Below are 19,982 nucleotides of genomic sequence, written 5' to 3'. Positions count from 1 at the left end.
ATTTAGGAGAGGTAAGTAGAGGGCATTTTTTATTATTGTTTCCTTTTTTTGGGTGCCCTTGAACTGTTTCCTATGTTGTATATATATATATATATATATATATATATATATATATATATATATATATATATATATATATATATATATATATATATATATATATATATATATATATATATATATATATATATATATATAATTTTTATTTTAAAGGTCTTGCTCTAGTGTAAGTTGCCAGATAGCTACATGATGTTCTCTTAAACTGCCGGTAAATAATAAGCATGAAATGAATAACTCAAGTCTAAGCTATCCACACATATATTGGCAAATACTGCTATAACTCACTGACAGCCTTTGCGTCGTCATTGAGGTAGATATGTATTATGTAAACAGTCGCAGCGCTTCAACACGAGTTTTTAATACGAGTCTATCCTTAAAATACGTTTTCTTCGTTATTTACTTCTTCAAATCGTGTTGTCGGTAAACAAATTTGTAGAAGTAGAGAAAAAATATATTAATGAAATCATGAATGTTAAGCAATAGATTGCATGTAAAATAACTAAGTGACTTGAAAAACTCTTTGTGAATTATTAAGTCCTGAGTATATTTGGTCATTAAATGCTTAATATTTTTTTTTTTTGCGGAAAATTTAAAACTCAAGCCAAGGCTATCCACGCTTATGTTGTCGTATAGCGCCTCTCTGACAGGAGAAGGATGCTTGGACGGGTGATTTCTGACATCAGTGCCCTAAATTACGTAAGATAAGGCCATGTCCACACTTGCATCACGTATGGTGGAGCGAAAGACTTTGTTTGGCCCATAAGAACCGTACTACATAGCGACAATCTCTCTCTCTCTCTCTCTCTCTCTCTCTCTCTCTCTCTCTCTCTCTCTCTCTCTCTCTCTCTCTCTCTCTCTCTCTCTCTCTCTCTCTCTCTCTCTCTTTCCATAGACTCTGGCTTTACAGCAATGCCTGGCAATGTTACCCGGAGACCTCATGACCTATTAATACCATTGTGCAGGACATCACATCGTATGGAGTATGCATCTCATGTGTGGGGGCTCCACTCACACAGCTCTTCTGGACAGAGTGGAGGCTAAGGCTCTTCGTCTCGTCAGCTCTCCTCCTCATACTGATAGTCTTCTACCTCTTAAATTCCGCCGCAATGTTGCCTCTCTTTCTATCTTCTATCGATATTTCCACGCTGACTGCTCTTCTGAACTTGCTAACTGCATGCCTCCCCCCCTCCCGCGGCCCCGCTGCACTCGACTTTCTACTCATGCTCATCCCTATACTGTCCAAACCCCTTATGCAAGAGTTAACCAGCATCTTCACTCTTTCATCCCTCACGCTGGTAAACTCTGGAACAATCTTCCTTCATCTGTATTTCCTCCTGCCTACGACTTGAACTCTTTCAAGAGGAGGGTATCAGGACACCTCTCCTCCCGTATTTGATCTTCCTTTCAGCCACCTCTTTTGTTTCTTTTTTAGGAGCAGCGAGTAGCGGGCTTTTTTTTTATTATTGTTTTCTTTTTTTGTGTGCCCTTGAGCTGCCTCCTTTGTTGTAAAAAAAAAAAAACGGAGCATCCTATCAAGAGGAGCTAAAATCTGGAATGACTTACCACAACACTTAAAAACTGATGAGAATATAAGATTGTTCAAACCAAATTAATAAAAGGCTTCTTAGTACCTATGAGAACTTATGGTCACATTGATTTTGAATTTATTTTATAGTGTTTTTGAATGGTTCATTGCGTTTTTTTTTCTCACATTATTTTTGCAAACTCCGACTGATTGCTGTAAATTTCATTATTTCAATAATAATCAGGCTATTTTCAAGTTTTTATTTCACATGTACACTTGTTTACTGCTAGAGTGATGTCAACTAAGTTTTTTTTTCACATGTTCGTATTGTATACATTTTTCACTTCGACTGACCTATACATTTATACATTGTTGAAATATATGTAAGTTATTATGCTTTATGTGGCCTAAACCTGTCCCTTGTTATGTACTTTCTTTACGAGTCTTCAGGTCCTAAAAGCCTCGGCTTAATGGCCCTGTCTTAAAATAAAAACTACATTTGTAATTTACCAATATGTATATAACTATTAAGACAAAAATAAATATATCAATATATATATCAATATATATATATATATATATATATATATATATATATATATATATATATATATATATATATATATATATATATATATCAATATATATATATATATATATATATATATACACACACACACACACACACACACACACACGCACGCACGCGCGCGCCGGGTTTAACGTTGCCAAGAATTTAGGCTCCTTAGGATAATTAGCGCATTTCTATGATGAATCGAGGCCGAGTGTCCATTTATGAGGGAGTAAGTCTGCCATTACATGTGTTAATGGTTTGAAGTTTCTGGTTTGTGTTTAGTGAACGTGTTGGTGTGTAGTATGTTGGTATGTTGTGGCGTTTGTTGATATATGTGGTGATGGCGTTGGTGATACTGCTGTGAACGAACGTGAAATAGAATGTAGATTGAGGGGTAGAAACACATATGGCAATTGGTAGACTCTCACAGAAGTAGTTGGTGAAGCAGAAAGAAAAGGATTAAACGAGTGTCAGTCTTATTGTTGTTACCATTAGAAAATCCACCTTCAACCTTATGATACCTTCACTAAACACTCTTCAGGTTACCTTGGCGGATATCCCCAGCCAAGGAAATACCATTAACCAGCACCATCTTTTCCCAAAAAATCCCCCAATCACATGTAGCCGGAGTTGAAGGGATGGAGGGAGTGGCTTTCTTTTCGCTTGGCTAATGATATACGCGTAATGGGGAAGGGCAGGAGCTTCTATGCGCTGGTAACTGGGGGCGGATAAGATGTGGAGCGATGCAATGCGGACGTAACGATGTTGTTGGGCTCCTCATTGTTAGTCTCGTGATCTTACCTGGCGGCAGTGCTGGAATTGTATGCGTATAGTTGTGTGCTGCTCATTATTCGCTTGCTGCCTTGCTTCCTCTGATGATGCGTGTTGTGTCAGGAAGCCAAACCCATGTCCCTGCCTCCCCGTCCTCCTTACACGTGACAATCTTGCCAATAATAATGGTAGTAAAAGTTGTGTGTAGCTCAATATTCTCTTGCTATCATGCTTCCCTTGATAATATGTATTGCATCAGGAAGCCAAACGCATGTGTCTGTCCCCTCGTCCTCCTTATGCGGGGAACAGAGTAATAAAGCTTCTGGTAATGGTAATAATGAAGAATAAAGCGAGGAAGAGAAGGTAGAGTGTGGGAGAAGACAGTTATGTCATTTCCTGCGGCAGTAATGATCAGGAGAGCGAGTCGAGTCAGACTGCAGCAGCTGCTAATCTAAACCAGAGTGAATGTATAGGAGGCGAGGCTACACACACACACACACACACACACACACACACACACACACACACATGCACACACACACACAGCTCAATCGGTAGAGCGCTGCGCTGCAAGGCTTTACGGCCAAACAGGCAGCGGTTTGAGCCCCCATCAGGCCGGATTCTTTCTGTTGACAAGGAGTGGTTACTGTCCTCCCTTGAGCAAGGGGATGGGGGTGTGGTGTGAGGTCCTGGCAGTACCCAGAGATCGATGATGATGAGCACTTGTTCACGTCGGGAGGGTACCTGCTGGCGGGACCGAGTCCAACTCGTGATCAGGCCGAGGTGAATTACACACACACACACACACACACACACACACACACACACACACACACACACACACACACAAGACTTTTTAATCAGTATTTATCATGGGAAGAATACTTTCTCTTTGTAATGTTGACGGGTATTGTATTATTGTGTGTGTGTGTGTGTGTGTGCGTGTGCGTGTGCGTGTGTAGCTTCGCCTCCTATACATTCACCGGTTTTAGGTTATCAGGGTCATTGGATCAAAATGTACATCCGCTGCATCAAAATCCACAGCCTCGCCCAAGTTTATGTTATATATGTACAGTGTGTAATTGTGGTCTCGTGGGCTCTCTTTGTGGCGCTGTGTCGCTTCAGTCTGTACATTACGTTGGTTGAGCTCCGTCAAAGCCTCTCCGACCCTAAGCTGTATACGCTCTCTGCACTAACCTGCTCAAGGAAATGCCGAGAAGCAGGACGCGGGAGAATATTTGGCAGGGCGGGAACACAGGAACAGCAAGAGGAAAAAAGAGAACATGATCAGTAGGGACAGGAAAGAGAGGGTTACAGGAGGAGGAGGAGGAGAACCAGAAGGAAATGGGAAATGAACAGCGAGAACAAAAAGTATCTGTGGCTACAATTCAATGAAGAAAAGGTAAGTCCTGCACCATGGGAGGGGATATCCAGCACACCAATACCACATGGGAAACACTCCACTATCCACCATAGAGGCAGAGAAAGACCAGGGACTGTATGTTATCAGGCTACCAGTGAAGAGATATCCAGCACACCAATACCACATGGGAAACACTCCATTATCCACCACAGAGGCAGAGAAAGACCAGGGACTGTATGTTATCAGGCTACCAGTGAATGTGAAATCTGTGCCAATCGCAGCAGACGGGTTAAACCTTTATGGAGTATGTGGTGCTTTTCTTGAGGGCAAAAGAGTCGTCTGTTTCCGTCTGTGGCTTTGGTCTTGGAGGAACCTGACTCGCCGCGCTCTTTGTAGTGGATCTTGCAGCTGGTGATGATCCCATTCTGGTGCTCGGCCAGCGGAGGCTCCCAGCAGATGATGAGGCTCTGAAGGGAAAGGCCGTGTGAGGGAAAAAAGTTATACGATAAATTATCAAAATACAATCTTAAAAGTTTGAACATTGTGTGAGGCCATGAATGCTTCAACAACCCCTGACTGTGGATTTCCTACCAGAAGACCTCACCAAGCTACAGGAATGGAACACAAACCGGCTGCTACAATTCAGTGGAGAAAAATGTAAAGTCCTGCAGCTTGGGAGGGGATATCCTGCGCACCAATGCCACATTGGATACACTCCACTATCCACCACAGAGCCAGGGAAAGACATGGGAGTAAATGTTTTCAGGCTACCAGTGAAGGCCAAATCCGTGCCAATCGCAGCAGACGGGTCAAATATAATGAATGTGCAAGGGTTAAAAATACTGAAACAATGAATGTGCAACTTGTAGAGATGATGTGAAGGAAACGAACAGAGCAGAAAGCTATTTAAAAACGAGTTTCACAATGTATCTTTGCCTTGGAAGCCTTCCACAACTCACCCTTGAGCTGGCAGCCTCAACGCTCACATTCTGAGGCTCCTTTGAGGGCACGTCTGAGAAGGTTCTGGCAGTGACCTCCGGGGTGGCGTCTCCCCCGCCATTACTGTTGACGGCGGTGAGCCACACGCTGTGCTCAGTGAACTGGTCCAGGCCTTGGAGGTCATGTGACGTACCAGTGACCTTTACTTCGTGTTCTTCTGCTGACCCAACCTGAGGAGAAAACTACAAGGGAGACAATGGTTAAGATACACACTGGGACTTGTACAAACACACGGCTATGGTCACCCTCTACTCAAAGGAAGGTCACTAATGACACACAAGGATATGGGGAGACTTTTGTTAGGCAACAGAGACTCCACATTTAGCACACAGTTCTATAAGGCCGTCCACACCTGCGTATAGAACATGGTGTATCCCGTGATGGGCGTTTTGGCCAGTACGGGCGGCGACCAAGTGGCCTCCAGACTGGTGGGTGAGGTGGAGACAACTTTCAGACTCTGAGGCGGAGGGCAGGTCCAGGTCCGGCTTGGTGAACACCCGCACCTCGTGTATGGAGGCGCCCACCAGGCCGCCGGAGGTGTGGGCCGCCACCGCACCATGTAGTTACTCCCGGGACTTAGGTTGCTGATCTGGGTCTTGTATTCATCCCGTCCCTCGCTGGAGGAGCTGCACTCACGTTCTGGACGCGTTCTCTGCAGTGAAGGGAGGAAAGTGATGTGTGAATTACTTACTTTTGATGAAATGTTGTATATGTACTCGCTAAAATGTTATTATTTCTTTATAATCACTGGAATGGCAGTTGGATAACTCTGTATTTGCTAAATACATCTTAACAGTAGTAGTATTGTGTTGAATTTTTTATGCAATAAATATTCCCAGGTTGTGTCCTTTGGTTCTGACCTGAGTGATCCTTCCTGCTTGTAGAGGACTGAGTATCCCAGGAATAATTATTGTGAACAGCATAAAGACTAGTAGGCACAGTGACTGTCAAGGCCCACACCAAGAGAAGGCAAATGATGTAAACAAGCTGTGTCAACAATGAGCAGACATTCTAAGTATTGAAAACAAGGAGTAGTAGTAGTAGTGGTGTGCCTGAGCTGCCCCACTTACTGTGTCTGTGACCTGCCTTGTGCGTGGGTGGTGGCATGCTGCTCCTCCCTGGAGGTGAGCCCAGACAACGTATTATCAAAATACCACAACAAAATAGTCATTCTCGGGTAAATCACATTTTAGTGAGTCAGTAACTCTCAGCACCGGCTTTGATATCTCCAAACTTCAGGACAATCAAATATGAACACATTACTGGAGACGTGTGCTTTGCCCACAGTGTAATCTATGCATTTTATTCAGTCTTCAAGGAATAATAAACACAACAAAGGGTTATGCTTACAGCCATGCTAAGAAAATCACATGCATCAACATCAATAACTTGGGTAATGTACACTTTTAAAACTGCAGCGTCTGTACCAGCGGCTGCAGCTGCCCTCAGAAACATTGGAATACATTCAGTAACCTTGTAAATGTTTGCGTCTGGGCTTATTAGCAACCTGGAATTATCTGGACTAGTCACTGCCTGTGTCCAATGCAGACAACAATACATCAGTACTCATGAATGCAAACAAAGGGCTACAGTGTGAACAGTGTCTGCCCCACAGCACCGCTGCTTACTTGACTCAAGGACACACAGCTGGGCGTCCCCGGCGAGCTGTGCGCCACACTGGTACATCCCGGAGTACTCCTGGCGCACCAGGCCAAGGATCTGCAGGTTGTTGCCGCTCACACTCTACAGGGAGGCTTGGCATTACACACACCTAACACAACACAGCTGTGTTTTGTGTAGCTATTGACAGCCTTATATTTATCTCCTGCATAGAGCCTTATATCCCTTATCTACTGAAATCCCTTATGTATCTACTTAGAACCTTGTATCCCTTTTCCTTTACTTATCTCTTTAGAACCTTATGCATGGAACCTTATGGATTCTAATGTATCTCTTTACATACCTTATGCATCCATTTAGAGCAGTGGTTCTTAACCTTTTTACTTCCCCGCCCCTTCCAGGAAGTAGTCCTTCCCTCCACGCCCCCTTGCATCTAGCAATAAAATTTCCTTACAGATGTTAAAGAAACTGGCAAGCCCTAAGTAGACTACAGGAAACTGAAGTAATGGCGATACTTTTGCATTTGTTCATAAACTTCTCAATATTAGCCCACGCTCTTGGTAAGAGAATAGCAAATATAATTAGAGAAATTCCTAGTTTTCCCCTAGGGCTCGCACCCCCCCTGGAAATTACTGTGCTCCCCCTCAGAGGGGTGCACCCCCCAGGAGAACCACTGATTTAGGGCCTTACATTCCTTTCCCCTTATGTATGTATGTATGTATGTATGTATCCACCAATCTATCTATCTTATGAATCTACATATCTCTGTCCTTTTAAACCTGTAACAGCGATAAATTTCCACACCGCCACAGAAGTCCAGCTCACCCGAAGGTATTCCGTCTCCACCAGCAGCTCGCCGTTCTTGAGCCAGTGGAGCGAGGGCTCTGGCTGGCCGTACACGCTGCACTCCAGCTCCACGTTCTCCTTCTCATAGGCGAGAGCGTTGGCCGGCTGCCTCAGAAACCTCGGAGCAACTGTCACACAATTTTCAAGCTTTAGTAACTGAGAGAAACATGATGACTGAAGAACACTAAGATTTTTACTATGCCAAACTTTATACACTCAAACCGCAAAAATATTGCTAGTCTTTGTTATTCCATTTTCAACATTTTTACCACTCTAGTAACTGAGAGGAACTTAATGATTGACAAACACTTAAGATTTTTACAATGGCAAAATTTATCCACACAAATCACAAAAAAATATGCAGTCTTTGTTATATCACTGAAAACACTTTAGTACTGAGACAAACATCTAACCTAACCTAACTTAACGATAACTGGCAAATGCTAACCTTTCACAATGCCAAACTTTATATACTCAAACCACAAAGATATGAATAGTCTTTCTTATACCATTTTCAATACTAGTAACGGAGACAAACATATGATCATCATTTCCTGGATGCCTGCTCCTAGGAGCTCCCAGCAGGGGATGGCCACGGCAGAAGAGCTTCCATCTTTCTCTATCCAGACACTCCCTCCTTGCCTGCTCAAAGTTTCTCAAAGATCTTTCCCCCCTCTCCCCAACGTACTCTTGCACCCTATCCCTCCATTTCACTGGAGGTCGTCCTCTAGCATTCCCTCCCTCTATCTCACTCACATACACCCTTCTGGTCATCTTACTCTCCTCCATTCGCTCCATGTGGCCAAACCACTTTAAAGTCTGTCGCTTCACTTCTTCCACCACTCCACACTTCTTCCCTTCACCCCTGTGACACATTCCAAAACGCTCGTACACACTTTCATTACTCATTCCATCCACTCTACTCCCACACAAGCACTCCTCAAATAACTTATTTCCACTGCCTACACTCTAGACCTCTGACTTTCATTCCAGACCCGCGTTTCACTTGCATGTGTGAGGTTGGAACTATTATTGTATTTCTCAAATCCCTCTTTACCTCCATGCTCACACTTCTGCCATTCATGATTCGTCCCAAAGACCCTACCACCCTTCTTCCTTGCAATGCCCTTTCTCTTATCTCTCCCTCCATACCACCATGCTTACACATAACTGATCCAAGATACTTAAACTCATTGACCTCCTCCATTTCTTCACCATTCAAAATTATTTTGCATTCTTTTTCACATTAAATTCTCACTCTATATGGGCATACAAAATCTACAACCTCACTTCTATTTCGCTCACAAACCATCACTTCACTTCTGTTGACATTTACTTTCAGCTTTCTCCTGTTACAGACACTATCAAAAACACTGACCAAATTTTGTAGGTCACTTTCATTTTCTGCAATGAGCACCGTGTCATCAGCAAACAGTATCGAATTCAGTACCCACTTCCTTCCCTCATCGAACAGTCTTACTCCATCTTCTCCAACTTTGCCCTTCATTTCTCTAATGACACCATCCATATAAATATTGAATAACCCTGGTGACATGACGCACCCTTGTCTTAAGCCCACTTTTATCTCAAAATGTTCACTTGTTTCTCCAGTAATTTTGACACATGCAGATGCATCATCATATAGAGAGACTGTATTAGCTCTAGCTTTTCCATATTCATGAAGGCAGCGTATAGTTTCTTTCCTTTTACTATTATTTTTCTACTTCCATCCTGAAGGCAAATATCTGATCCACATCCCTTCCCTTCCTGAAGCCTCCTTGTTCTTCACTGATTTTCTCTTCTGTAAGTCTTTGCACCCTCTCTATTATGATTTTTCCATATACCTTTCCGGGTATACTCAGGAGACCTATACCTCTATAGCTCCCACATTCCCCTCTCCTGCCCTTCGCCTTGTAAACTGGGACAGTGATGGCTTTCGTCCAGTCTGCTGCCCCCCCCCATGCTACTTCACATATCTTGACCATCCATTTCACGACTTCATCTCCTATGACAAACATATAATTCACAATCACTAAGATTTTTACCATGCCAAACTTTATTCACACAAAGCACAAGAGTTAACCAGCATCTTCATTCTTTCATCCCTTTCACTGGTAAACTCTGGAACAGCCATCATGTGTCTGTATTTCCTCCTGCCTATGACCTCTACACCCAATATTAACCTCTCATTTTTTTCTTTATAGGAGCAGTGCTTTATTGTTTTCATTGTTTTTTTGCCTTTGAACGCTTTCATTGCTGTAAAAAAATATATATGTCATAGTTTTGTCTCACCTTGGACCTGTATGTGGGCCACGGCGTCGAGCAGAGTCCTCCTGTTCTCCGCCCGGCACCTGTACGTCCCCTCGTCCTCCTCCTGCAGGCCATGGATGTGCAGGCTGCTGCTGCTGGTGCCGCAGAACAGTGTGTCCAGGTCCCTGTTCTCCACCCGGCACCTGTACGTCCCCTCGTCCTCCTCCTGCAGGCCATGGATGTGCAGGCTGCTGCTGCTGGTGCCGCAGAACAGTGTGTCCAGGTCCCTGAGGAAAGGCAGAAAGGTACGGTAAGCAAGTGAGTTTTGTATCTAATTGCTGTTTGTCACAATTTTTCTTTTTTTACAGTAGAGGAAGCAGCTCAAGGGAAAAAATAAATACCAACAAAAACAGTCCATTACAATAAGCCTGCTGCAACACTTACCTTATATACAGCAATAACTGCAACACACACACACACACATACACACACTAAAAAAAAAAAGTAATGGGTATATATTTATTTGATTCTGAAACCTCTCCCTCAGTCACTGTTATCCAAGCTCTCAAGACCCCTCTCAGTCATCATCGTCATTTCATCGACGCATGCTCCTAGGAGCTCCCAGCAGGGGATGGCCACGGCAGAAGAGCTTCCACCTTTCTCTATCCAGACACTCCCTCCTTGCCTGCTCAAAGTTTCTCAAAGATATTCCCCCCCTCTTCCTAACGTACTCTTGCACCCTATCCCTCCATTTCACAGGAGGTCGTCCTCCAGCATTCCCTCCCTCTATCTCACTCACATACACCCTTCTGGTCATCTTACTCTCCTCCATTCGCTCCATGTGGCCAAACCACTTTAAGGTCTGTCGCTTCACTTCTTCCACCACTCCACACTTCCCTTCACCCCTGTGACACATTCCAAAACGCTCGTACACACTTTCATTACTCATTCCATCCAATCTACTCATACCACAAGCACTCCTCAAATAAGTCATTTCCACTGCCTGCACTCTAGATCTCTGACTTTCATTCCAGGCCCACGTTTCATATGTGAGGGTTGGTACTATTATTGTATCTCTCAAATCCCTCTTTACCTCCATGCTCACACTTCTGCCATTCATGATTCGTCCCAAAGACCCTACCACCCTTCTTCCTTGCAATGCCCTTTCTCTTATCTCTCCCTCCGTACCACCATGCTTGCACATAACTGATCCAAGGTACTTAAACTCATTGACCTTCACCATTTAATGCGGAAGATTACTTTACAGTTGATCGATCAAAATAGAACAAGAAGAAATCACAATTTGAAGATAAGTGGTAAAAGATTCTCGTCACACGAAGCTAAACACTTCTTCTTCAATCGAGTTGTTAAGGTTGGAACTCTCTACCCTGTGATGTCGTTGATAGTACAACAGTTATGGCCTTCAATAATAGATTAGACAAGTGTTTTGAATCCAACCAGCAACTAAGATATTACTCATTGTCGTAATAACGTTAAGTTATTTCGAATACTGGTGTCCTTGTCCGCTTTTATCGCCCGGTTAGTGGTAGCAGTAATGGTAGTTCTTTCCTCTTTCCTACATAATTTCCATGCAGTTTTCCATGCTGCATGGTTCTTTTCATTCCTTCCAGGTTTGGCTGTCTGGATGGGGGTTTGGGATGAGCCTTCGCCTTTGCTGTCCTTCATCTTCCACCTTTGATTAGATAGTTAGTGTAGCTTGTCACAAACAGCCTCGTAAGGACCAGCAGGTCTGCTGTTGTTTGTTCTTCCTTTGTGTCTTTGTGTTCTTCAAAATTCAAAATTATTTTGCATTCTTTTCACATTCAATTCCACTCTATATGGGCATACAAAATCTACAACCTCACTTTTCAGAAACCATCACTTTACTTTTGTTGACATTTACTTTCAGCTTTCTCTTGCTCTTGTTACAGACACTGTCAAAAACAGTGACCAAGTTTTGTAGGTCACTTTCATTTTCTGCAATGAGCACCGTGTCAACAGCAAACAGTACTGAATTCAGTACCCACTTCCTTCCCTCAATCAGTCAGCCTCTGAAATGATGAAGGCTGAGCACCAGGCAGGGAAGAGAACATTCCAGCAAACTATAATGTAAAAATGTAAAGCCAATAAAATATTCCTGTGGATTGATGAACAACTCATGATTGTATAGAGCCTGTGGCAGCCAGCAACATAAAACATTTTCTTGTCATGAAAGTGAGCATAAATACTCACTTTAAGGCAGTTCACACAGCTACAAAGAATAAAATACAAAATGAACAACATACATCACAAGACAAAGCCCCTGCTGAGAGTGTTGGCCACACAGTGTTAGGCCTTGGCACAAGTATGAGAGAGTATTAACATGCACAAGGTGTCTTAACCATCCTCTTCCCCGCCGCCTGTGAGGAGAGAAACCAAGCATGAGTCTTGTCAGCCGGGCAGGGAATTGGTCAATGCTATTTGTCATGCCATACACTGCTTGTGGGAATATTTACAGGTTCATCACATGCAGCAAAACCATTCTTCCTTGTTGTTACTAAGGCAAACAGCTGATGTTGAGTTTTATTGTAATGCCTTGAAAAATATGGACACCTGACCAGTACAAGATACTACAGAGATACTTAGTAGCATAACCACTTTTAATGTATATGAAACTAGTCCAGAATTCTCCATTTCCTGCCTCTTGAGCCACGAGGCTGGGGAGTAAGGCTCAGCACTGCCCACAGACTGGCTGACCAGCTCGAGGGCTCTCTCCAGGGCCGAGTCCTGGCCAGAGTGGGCACCATGGGCAGCCTCCCCTAACCTGAGTCTCCTCTACACCCACCACTGAATGGGTATCACGTATCAACGGGGGCTGTGCCCTTCCTCCCCAGGGGGGGCTCTAAACTCTATGCAGAGATCTGTCACTTATGAGCTTCATGCCTTCTCGGGGAAGGTAGTGACGGACAATCCTGAGTCTATTGTGTGATGAGATCATGGTGAATTACGCACACACACACACACACACACACACACACACACACACATTTCTAACTAACAGGGAAATGAGGACAATAATCAAGGACAAGGTTTCCAACTGGTGCCCAGTGAGGAGTGGGGTCCCACAAGGTTCAGTGCTGGCGCCAATAATGTTTGCTGTTTATATAAATGATATGGTGGAGGGAGTGACCAGCTATGTGAGTTTGTTTGCAGATGATGCAAAGCTATTGAGACGAGTCAATGATGTGAAGGACTGTGAGGCATTGCAGAGGGACCTGGACAAAATATGGGAGTGGAGTGGTACATGGCAGATAGAACAACCTTGGGATATGTAAAAAAATAGTTTGGTAGGAGTGGTAGAAGATGTGAATACAATTATAAGATGGGAAGTGAGATAATATGCAGAGGAATGGAAGAAAAAGATTTGGGAGTGACTGTCTCAGAGAACATGTCACCGGACAAACACATCAACAGGATAACATAAGGACAGCATTTGTGTATTTTGGACGAGGAGATGATGAAGAAAATAATAGTTACAATGATAAGGCCAAGGTTGGAGTATGCAGCAGTGGTCTGGTCTCCTCATGAAAAGAAGAACATAAGAAAGCTGGAAAGAGTGCAGAGAGTGGCAACTAAGGTAGTACCGGAACTTAGGGATCGGACTTACGAGGAGAGACTCAATAGCATGGGGCTCACAACCCTGGAGAGAAGAAGAGAAAGAGGAGACCTGATAGCGGTGTACAGGGTGGCGAGTGGGGTGGAGAATCTGGACAGAGAGGACCTGTGTGTGTGGAGCGAGAGAGAAACGAGAGAACATGGAGAGTTGAGGGCGACCACGTGTAGGCGAGATGTGAAAAAGTTTAGCTTCCCAAACAGAAGCATTGAGCTGTGGAATGGACTGGAGGAGGAGGTGGTTTGTGCAAGAAGCATTCATGATTTTAAGAAAAAGTTGGATAAGAGGATATGGAGACGGGACAGCGCGAGGGTAGCTCTTTTCCTGTGTCACAACTAGGTAAATATACACACACACACACACACACACACACACACACACACACACACACACACACACACACACACACACACACACACACACACACACGGCCCGCTAGCTCAGAGCTCGAGCCTCTGGCTCACAACCAGAAGGACCGGGGTTCAATTCCCCGGCCGGGTGAAGATAAGTTGGGTTTATCTTCTTTCACGTGTAGCCCCTGTTCACCTAGCAGTGAGTAGGTACGCGACGTCAGGCAAGGAGTTGTGACCTCGTTGTCGCGGTGTGTTGTGTGTGAGTGGTCTCAGTCCTACCCAAAGATCAGTACTATGAGCTCTGTGTTCCTCCGTAGGGGAACGGCTGGCTGTCTCGAGAGAGACCCGCAGCAGACCAAGAGGTGAATTACACACACACACACACACACACACACACACAGACAGACAGACACACCCACATCCACACCCACACCCACACACATGTAAGAAACAATAAAGACTGTAATTCTGCAAGAAGACCTAAACAAGATTTGGAAGTGGAGTATGGAATGGGAGATGAAATTCAATGTGAAAAAAATGTCATGTTATGGAAATGGGAAAAAGTGAAGGAAGACCAAAATGGACATATAAAATGGAAGATGGTGAAACATTAAAGAAAGTACACGAAGAGAGAGATCTGGGAGTAACAATGCAAGATAACAAACAGCCAGAGAGTCATGTTAATCGGATATTCGGTGATACGTATAACATGGTGAGAAATATAGGAACAGCATTCCACTACATGGATATGATGAGAAGGTTAATTACCACCATGACCAGACCAAAGTTGGAATTGCAGAGGCAGTGTGGTCTCCCCATAAGAAGAAACACATAAAGAAACTAGAAAGAATACAAAAATGGTTCCAGAGCTGGAGGGATTGACACATGAGGAAAGACTAAAGGAAATGGACCTACCAACACTAGAACAAAGAGAAAGGGGAGACCTAATACAAACCTACAAATTATTGAACAAAATGTAAGAAGTAGACAACGAGGAGTTACTACTAAAAGAGGAAATTACCGCCAGGAACACAAGAGGACAGCAAAAAATTGAGGAAAGGAAGATGCTTGAGAGACACAAAGAAATATATCTTCCTGCAAAGAAATATAGAGCTTTGGAACAGACTAAGTGAGGATGTAGTATTGGCGAGGAGTGTGCTAAGGAAAAGTTGGATAAATGTAGATACGGAGACGGGACCACACCAGCGTAAAGCCCAGGCCTGTAAAACTACAACTAGGTAAATACACACACACACACACACACACACACACACACACACACACACACACACATGATATCCTTCTCTTTGATCTTCCTGTGTTAGTCTTCCCTAAGCTGTCCTTCCCTTCCCTTCACTCTCTCTCTCCCTCGCCTTCCATCCTGAACAAACCCTTGCAGCCCTTCATGCTCCCTCTTACTCTTTGTCTAGGAGTGGCCCATCATCTGTAGTCCTGGCCACCCTGCCCTTGGCCATGGCCGGCACCGTGGGCAGCAGCATCTTGGTGGTCAGCTCACGGCCACAGACCTTCCCACGACCTGACCTTTGGAAAAAAGAATGGAGGTGATTTCCAGCAAATACCACTGATAAATAAATGGCCAGGAAGGGGCAAGTTTAATACCTGTGGACACTACGCTGCTTTAATAGCAACATCTCACACACACACACACACACAAATATATATATATATATATATATATATATATATATATATATATATATATATATATATATATATATATATATATATATATATATATATATATATATATATATATATATATATAAGAGATTAATCTGAAAAAAATTTAACTAAAAAAGTATAAACTATGATATGGAATATTCTCTCTCTCTCTCTCTCTCTCTCTCTCTCTCTCTCTCTCTCTCTCTCTCTCTCTCTCTCTCTCTCTCTCTCTCTCTCTCTCTCTCTCTCTCTCTCTCTCTCTCTCTCTCTCTCTCTCTCTCTCTCTCTCTCTCTCACACACACAAAACTAGGTAAATACACACACACACACACACACACACACACACACACACACACATCCTGCCTCGACGCACCAAGAAACAGCAGATTACCTCAGGCAAGAACAGGAGTGAGTCCTTTGCTCTCCAGTACTGAACAAACATCACGTCATGAAGCCAAACACCAGATTCTCATCAAGTGTGCGTCTAGTGGTGGGTGGCAAGTGACCACGACCCACCTCAGGTGAGGCTGCCCATCATGAGTGAGGCCCCGGCCAATGCTCTCCTCAACAATGAGCAAAGCTGAAATGTCAGGGGAAATTCTCAACAATACTGGCAGCATGGAGCATCACCAGGGCTCAAGGCAGCTCTCCCTTAGTTTCCGAGACATGAAAATAAAGAGAGCTGAGAAGAAGGGCGCGGACTCAGTTCTGGATGACAAGTTTTCCCTACTCTTCCAGGCACAGTTCAGTGTTGGTGAGGTGGTGTTCCAAGTGTGTCACTGCCTGCAGTGTTCATGGCAGCCAGGAGCCTCATGCTTGGCCCACAGTCTGCTGGGATGATGCATTTGCCAAGCAAGGGCACACACTGCCTCAGAAGGTTCCATGGCCACAGGTTTTGGACGTGTTTGATGCCAAATTCAATCTGCCACAGGAAGAGGCTTGACAGAAGACAACCTAAAGTTCTTAGCTGGAAAGGCATTCAGGAGTCCTCAAGTACAAGATTTCACTAACATGTCATGGTCATGGTTCTGCAAGGAGCCTCTGTCAGGACAGAACTTAACTTTTTGGGAGTGGTTCTTTGAAGGTCACCAAGGAGCACAGCCTTAGAGCTTTGGGCTTTGTGGGACACCCGCAGGCTGAGGAAATGATAAAAAACTCCAAGCCTAGGGCTCCTGCGCTTCTCTGACTCAGAAGTTGGGGGAGGCAATATGGCATGGAAGACACCACTAAAGACTGTGTTCAGAGGCAGGTATTCCTGCTCCAGCCTTGTACCAGTAACTCCTTTGTCCGCTGGGTGAGGTGGTAAGGTACAGTTTGGGGCATGTGCTATAGCAGACCTTCAATTCGTCCTGTACCTGAACCTAAAGAGCAGCAAGTACTACACCACAGCCAACAATGGGTGTGTCAAGCCTCGTCTAATTCTTAACATCCCAGCAGCAGGGCACGTCAGGGGAATCTTAGCCCAGTGCTCCACAAGCAATGTATCCAAGGCATGATGCCGTAGATCCACCTCCTGTGAGCACCAAGCCATCTCATTGTGCTCGGTATTATAAGACACTTTGGCTTCTCACATCAGCTATTTCTGAAGGTCAAAGAGGGGGTCAATCAGGTTCTAATGAGTGTTTTTAAGGTTCATGCTACAGAAGAAGGATCAAACTACCACCGGGCTCATAAAACCACCCCTGGAAATGCTCACAACTCCTAGGAAAGCCTTGCCAAATATGTGAACTTGGTTAACAAGATGTTTTAATATAGGAGTGACAATGTGTCTCCACAACGCCCCCACAACAACCCTGCTGATTGTCCTGACACCCTGGAAAGCCTGCCAGACACAGACTTCTCAGCCTCCGTGTGGTCCTCAGTGTTTGGCAGCGTGACAGACAGGGACTGACTGGAAAAGTGGACACTTGTCCGTGGTGGAAAATATTATTTGCATGCTGTTCACAACTAATGGATGTTAAGAAACAGTACAGAAATCTTCTCATATTTGTCTGTCATAAACCTAGTAAATGTTTATCAGTGTTTGTAGGAGTTCCTTTTGGGTGTTGTATTAGCTAATATGAATACAAGTGTGCCGATGGAGGCTCGTAAGTGGTGCAATCCCATTTTTTCATAATAATAATAATAATAATAATAATAATAATAATAATAATAATAATAATAATAATAATAATAATAATAATAATAATAATAATAATAATAATAATAATAATAATAATAATAATTAACAAAATTATGTGGGCCAGGTTCAACACTTTGCTCTTGTTTAGGAAGAAATTAAGTATGATTTGCAGTACCTGAAAGGATCACTTGACCTTTGGCCTCAACCCATGGAGCTAGTCTGCTATCAGGAACACTCAACTGAGACTTTACATTCATCCACACACACACACACACACGCACACACACACATTCTCTCTCTCTCTCTCTCTCTCTCTCTCTCTCTCTCTCTCTCTCTCTCTCTCTCTCTCTCTCTCTGCGGCTCAGTCACCCACCTTCCCCACGGCCCGGCCTCCCAGCACAGGGAAGGTCACCCCCACGGCCTTGCTCATCAGGGTCTTGATCCTCACCACACGGGACACCTTGGCGCCATTCAGGTAACACTTGACCTGCCGGCAGCCACGGGCTGTGAGGCGGAGGGGAGGAGGGAAGGAGTGTCAGTGAGGGCCGCAGAATGGTCCCAAAAACAGTGGCTTCAGAGCTAGTGACGTTTTCTTACTTTTTGATATCGCTGGGCACATGAGAGCAACAGCATCACACAGCATTGACTCAAAGCCTGTGTACTGCTGCAAGGGATGAAGGAATGATGAAGCTGCTTACTCTTGCATAAGGGACTTGGACAGCATAGGGAAGAGCTAAAGTAGAAAAAGAGTTTGTAGGATGGGTCAGGCCAGGCTGGGTTAGGTTAGAAAGGGGGTGAAAGAATGAAGAAGCTAGCTAACTCTTGCATAAGGGATTTGGACAGCATTGGAATGAGGTAGAGTAGAAAAAGAGTTTGTAGGATGGGTCAGGCCAGGCTACCTTAGGTGTGGGGGGGGCTGGGTTAGGTTAGGAAGGGGGTGAAAGAATGAAGAAGCTGGTTAACTTTTGCATGAGGGATTTGGACAGGATAGGGATGAGCTACAGAGAAAAGTTTGTAGGATGGGTCAGGCCAGGCTAGGTTAGGTGTGGGGGGCTGGGTTAGGTTAGGAAGGGAGTGAGAGAGTGAGGAAGCTGGTCAACTCTTGCATAAGGGATTTGGACAGCATAGGGATGAGGTAGAGTAGAAAAAAAGTTTGCAGGATGGGTCAGGCCAGGCTGGGTCAGGTGTGGGGGGCTGAGTTAGGTTAGGAAGAGGAGGGGACAGTGGGATTGGTTGGTTTAGTAAGGGCAGGAAAGAATGAAGAAGCTGGTTAACTCTTGCATACGGGATTTGGCAGCACAGGGATGAGTTAGTGTAAAACAGAGAAATACAGACACACAAACCCTCACATAAAACTCAAAAGATCAACACAAGACTTAACTCAACTTGTGTCTACTCCAACAAGGCATATCCAGACACACTCACCTCCACATAAGAGCCAAGGAAGGCAGCCACGAGCGCCGGGCCAATGTTCAGCGCAACAAACAGCGGGTAGGGGAGAGTTAGCGCCTCCTGCTGCACCCGGCACTCACTGTCTGAGGCCCGGCTAAGGAAAGTTGGTAGGAAACTTAAGACAGTATTCATTTGTTAATCATTTACTAGCATCATAATTCTTTTCATCACTCTCCACTCCCCGTCCCAACCTATCCAAAGATGCCACACCTGACCCAGCCTGGCTTGACCCAGCCTTCAAACTTTCGTTCCACTCAAGCTCATCCCGATGCTGTCCAAATCCCTTATTTTATTTTATTTATTTTTTTACAGCTAAGGAGACAGTTCAAAGATAAGTAAAAATTGCCGTAGAAATTCAAAGATAAGTAAAAATTGCCGTAGAAATTCAAAGATAAGTAAAAATTGCCGTAGAAATTCAAAGATAAGTAAAAATTGCCGTAGAAATTCAAAGATAAGTAAAAATTGCCGTAGAAATTCAAAGATAAGTAAAAATTCAAGAAGTAAAAATGGAAAGACTGAGTGGCGGGAATGTGATTATTGAAGATCCTTAAGACATGACTGAGCAAAACAAAAAGTTCCAGCAAGTTTTTACAATAGAATCAAATTTCAAGTTACTGCACCACCACAACCACACTGATGATTTTTCAGTAACGTGCCACCTCTGCCAGACAGTTATACGAGCCTGTTTGCAGATGATGCAAAATTGCTAAG

At 44.0% G+C, this 19,982-nt stretch overlaps 1 protein-coding gene and 1 pseudogene across 1 annotated transcript; one reads left to right on the top strand and one right to left on the bottom strand.

The window, feature by feature from the left end:
• Positions 1-982: 982 nt before the first annotated feature.
• On the bottom strand, positions 983-19,490 carry LOC126989557 (netrin receptor DCC-like). The gene is made up of 9 exons (XM_050848128.1): positions 19,245-19,490; positions 18,193-18,323; positions 15,433-15,555; positions 10,051-10,295; positions 7,738-7,886; positions 5,645-5,944; positions 5,253-5,474; positions 4,622-4,760; positions 983-1,002 (listed from the first exon to the last, which is right to left on the bottom strand). Exons 3-9 carry the CDS (start codon positions 15,510-15,512, stop codon positions 983-985), a joined length of 1,155 nt encoding a protein of 384 aa, XP_050704085.1. The 5' UTR covers positions 15,513-15,555; positions 18,193-18,323; positions 19,245-19,490.
• On the top strand, positions 16,146-17,767 carry LOC126989558 (signal transducer and activator of transcription 5A-like; annotated as a pseudogene).
• Positions 19,491-19,982: the final 492 nt, after the last annotated feature.

Source organism: Eriocheir sinensis, unplaced genomic scaffold (assembly GCF_024679095.1).
Source record: "Eriocheir sinensis breed Jianghai 21 unplaced genomic scaffold, ASM2467909v1 Scaffold1210, whole genome shotgun sequence".
Classification (NCBI taxonomy): Eukaryota; Metazoa; Arthropoda; class Malacostraca; order Decapoda; family Varunidae; genus Eriocheir; species Eriocheir sinensis.
The sequence above is the reverse complement of the archived record's forward strand: the minus strand, read 5'-3'. Positions and strand labels throughout refer to the sequence as shown.

Coding starts and splice junctions, on each gene's coding strand:
- LOC126989557 (XM_050848128.1), bottom strand. CDS start 15,512: ATGCTGCTGCCCACGGTGCCGGCCATGGCCAAGGGCAGGGTGGCCAGG. Junction 5,475..5,644: donor ACACCATGTTCTATACGCAG/GTGTGGACGGCC, acceptor TCTCCCTTGTAG/TTTTCTCCTCAGGTTGGGTC. Junction 4,761..5,252: donor TTGAGGCTGCCAGCTCAAGG/GTGAGTTGTGGA, acceptor CTTTCCCTTCAG/AGCCTCATCATCTGCTGGGA.